Source organism: Trypanosoma equiperdum (assembly GCF_001457755.1).
Source record: "Trypanosoma equiperdum strain OVI genome assembly, contig: ctg_1639, whole genome shotgun sequence".
NCBI classification, from domain to species: domain Eukaryota; phylum Euglenozoa; class Kinetoplastea; order Trypanosomatida; family Trypanosomatidae; genus Trypanosoma; species Trypanosoma equiperdum.
Window position 1 is genome coordinate 85,681 of NW_027123659.1, and position 1,988 is coordinate 87,668.

The 1,988-nt window shown below is 47.9% G+C and overlaps 1 protein-coding gene across 1 annotated transcript; it reads right to left on the reverse strand.

Annotated features, from left to right (window-relative positions):
* Window positions 1-51: 51 nt before the first annotated feature.
* TEOVI_000870900 (RAB GDP dissociation inhibitor alpha, putative) lies at window positions 52-1,389 on the reverse strand (the record flags this gene model as incomplete). The annotated part of the gene is made up of 1 exon (XM_067222513.1): window positions 52-1,389. One exon carries the CDS (start codon window positions 1,387-1,389, stop codon window positions 52-54), a length of 1,338 nt encoding a protein of 445 aa, XP_067078614.1.
* Window positions 1,390-1,988: the final 599 nt, after the last annotated feature.

A 1,988-nucleotide genomic window follows, 5' to 3' on the forward strand; every position in this document is an offset into this window, starting at 1 on the left:
GTATACATAACCTTGTATATACGTACGCGTCTCCTCTTTGAAACCTTTCAACTACCTATCCTCGTTGGAAGCAGTGCTTTTCATACACTCAAAGTCAAACGGCTTCCCATGGATGCGTTTGAAGAGGTCGAGAATGTTACCGGCGGCGCTCTCAAAGTGTGTTGCAGGATCAAAACTGTTGCTGATGAAACACTTGCTCGCCGTACCGTCATCGAGGGGTTCATAGAGGTCTGACACTGAAACAAATGTCTCGATGGTGCTACCAATGACCTTTAAGCCAGGTTGAATGTCCATCATGGGGTCCGCCACATTCTCCACAGTTGTGCCGATGATGGCTATATAGTAACCTGGGGGGCACACCTTGTTGTTAGCACCAAGTTGCAGTATGTACACGTCATTCTTGCGCTTCAGCTCCTTTTGTGGAATGATAATTTGGCACGAAGCGCACTCTGGTTTCAGGTTTGGGATCGGGTGATTCATAATGGCTATGCACCGAACTACTTTGCCCGACACCTTCACTCGATCAGGGAAGTAGGAGGGATCACCAACCACAAGCTTGGCGAATGCCTTTTTCCCCTCGCTTTCAATGGACTCAAAGACGCCCGCCTCGTTAAAGTTCACCTTTGTGACGGGTGTTTGAAGCATGTAGGTCCCACCGTAAACAGCGCAAAGACGAGAGAATGCCTGAGGCAACTCACCGTTCCCATACAGGGGGTAAACATATGGCGACTGGTTATACATGTTGAAGGACTCTTCGTACAGCTTGCAGCGCATGACAGTTTCGATTGCTGGACGCTGAAGGTAGTCATCGTTCGTGTGCAGGGCAACGGCGTGGCCAACGAAGTCAATAGTATCGTTTCCAATACCGAATTCTTTGTATAGATCCGCCATGGTCATTGTGCGAAGGTTATGTCCCTTGTGTGTTTTTGGAACATTCGGGTCGTAGGCACCAATAAACTCAAACAACTTCGCCCCTCTCCGCTTTTCGAAGAACCCCATCAAAGGAGAGACTAGCGCCTCCGCCTCCGTTGCCGGAACCTTCGATATCTTCCCGTTTTTCATAACGAAGGAGTTGTCAATGAGCATAAACTCCATATTATACCTCTCAATTACGGTAGCCCGGAGGATCTTCACGAGTTCGCCAGCGCACATGAGCACCTTTGGAATGAGGTCCACACTGTACAGGTGACTGCGGCCTAATGCCTCAGGGGGCGTGCCCTTGCCAAACTTTTTATACAACTGCTCAAGGTTGAGGCTAGCAGCCTCGCCACCATAGTATGAGTTACGGTCGACGTGCAGCACCTTGTAGCCATTTACCGACAAGAGGCCGCTGAGAACACACTCCGTCAACCCTGTGCCGCACACAATTGCATCGTACGTTTCCTCCATATTTTTTTTCTCTGGATTCGCAGATTTCCCTCTTCACAACGCCAATACTAACAGAAATAATAATCACTGTGATACCGCTTTCAACCCCGACACTCGCCTATTCTTTTTCTTTCTTTATCTTCTTCGTGATGTAAACACAAGTTAGATGTGTTAAACTGCTTGTTTTGTTCATAAATTATAAAGATGAGTGAGGGAGGCATTTAGGTACCGAAAGGAAGACAGAGGGCCAACGGCATTCAGCCCATTATTTGGGGAAGATGGGTTCAAGTTATCAGAAGCCTGTGAAGATTAGTGAGCTGGTGCATGGCGACTTTTATCAGCCGCATGATGCAACACAACAGAAAACAAAAATACACGGTAACTGAAGAACAACCACATCCTCAACAGCCCAACTTGGATACAGGCACACAACTTTGTCATGCACACCAACCGCATGCACCCACCAATGAAATAAAGCAAACTGCGAAGTCGCTTGGAATGGATCCATCCGCTTGTGTCAAATTCTCTGTAGTGCCACCAGCGCGCTCCGTGAGGGATCCACCGCAGCGACGACCTCAGCAAGTTAAAAAAAAAAAAGAGGATAATTCAGGAGGATACAC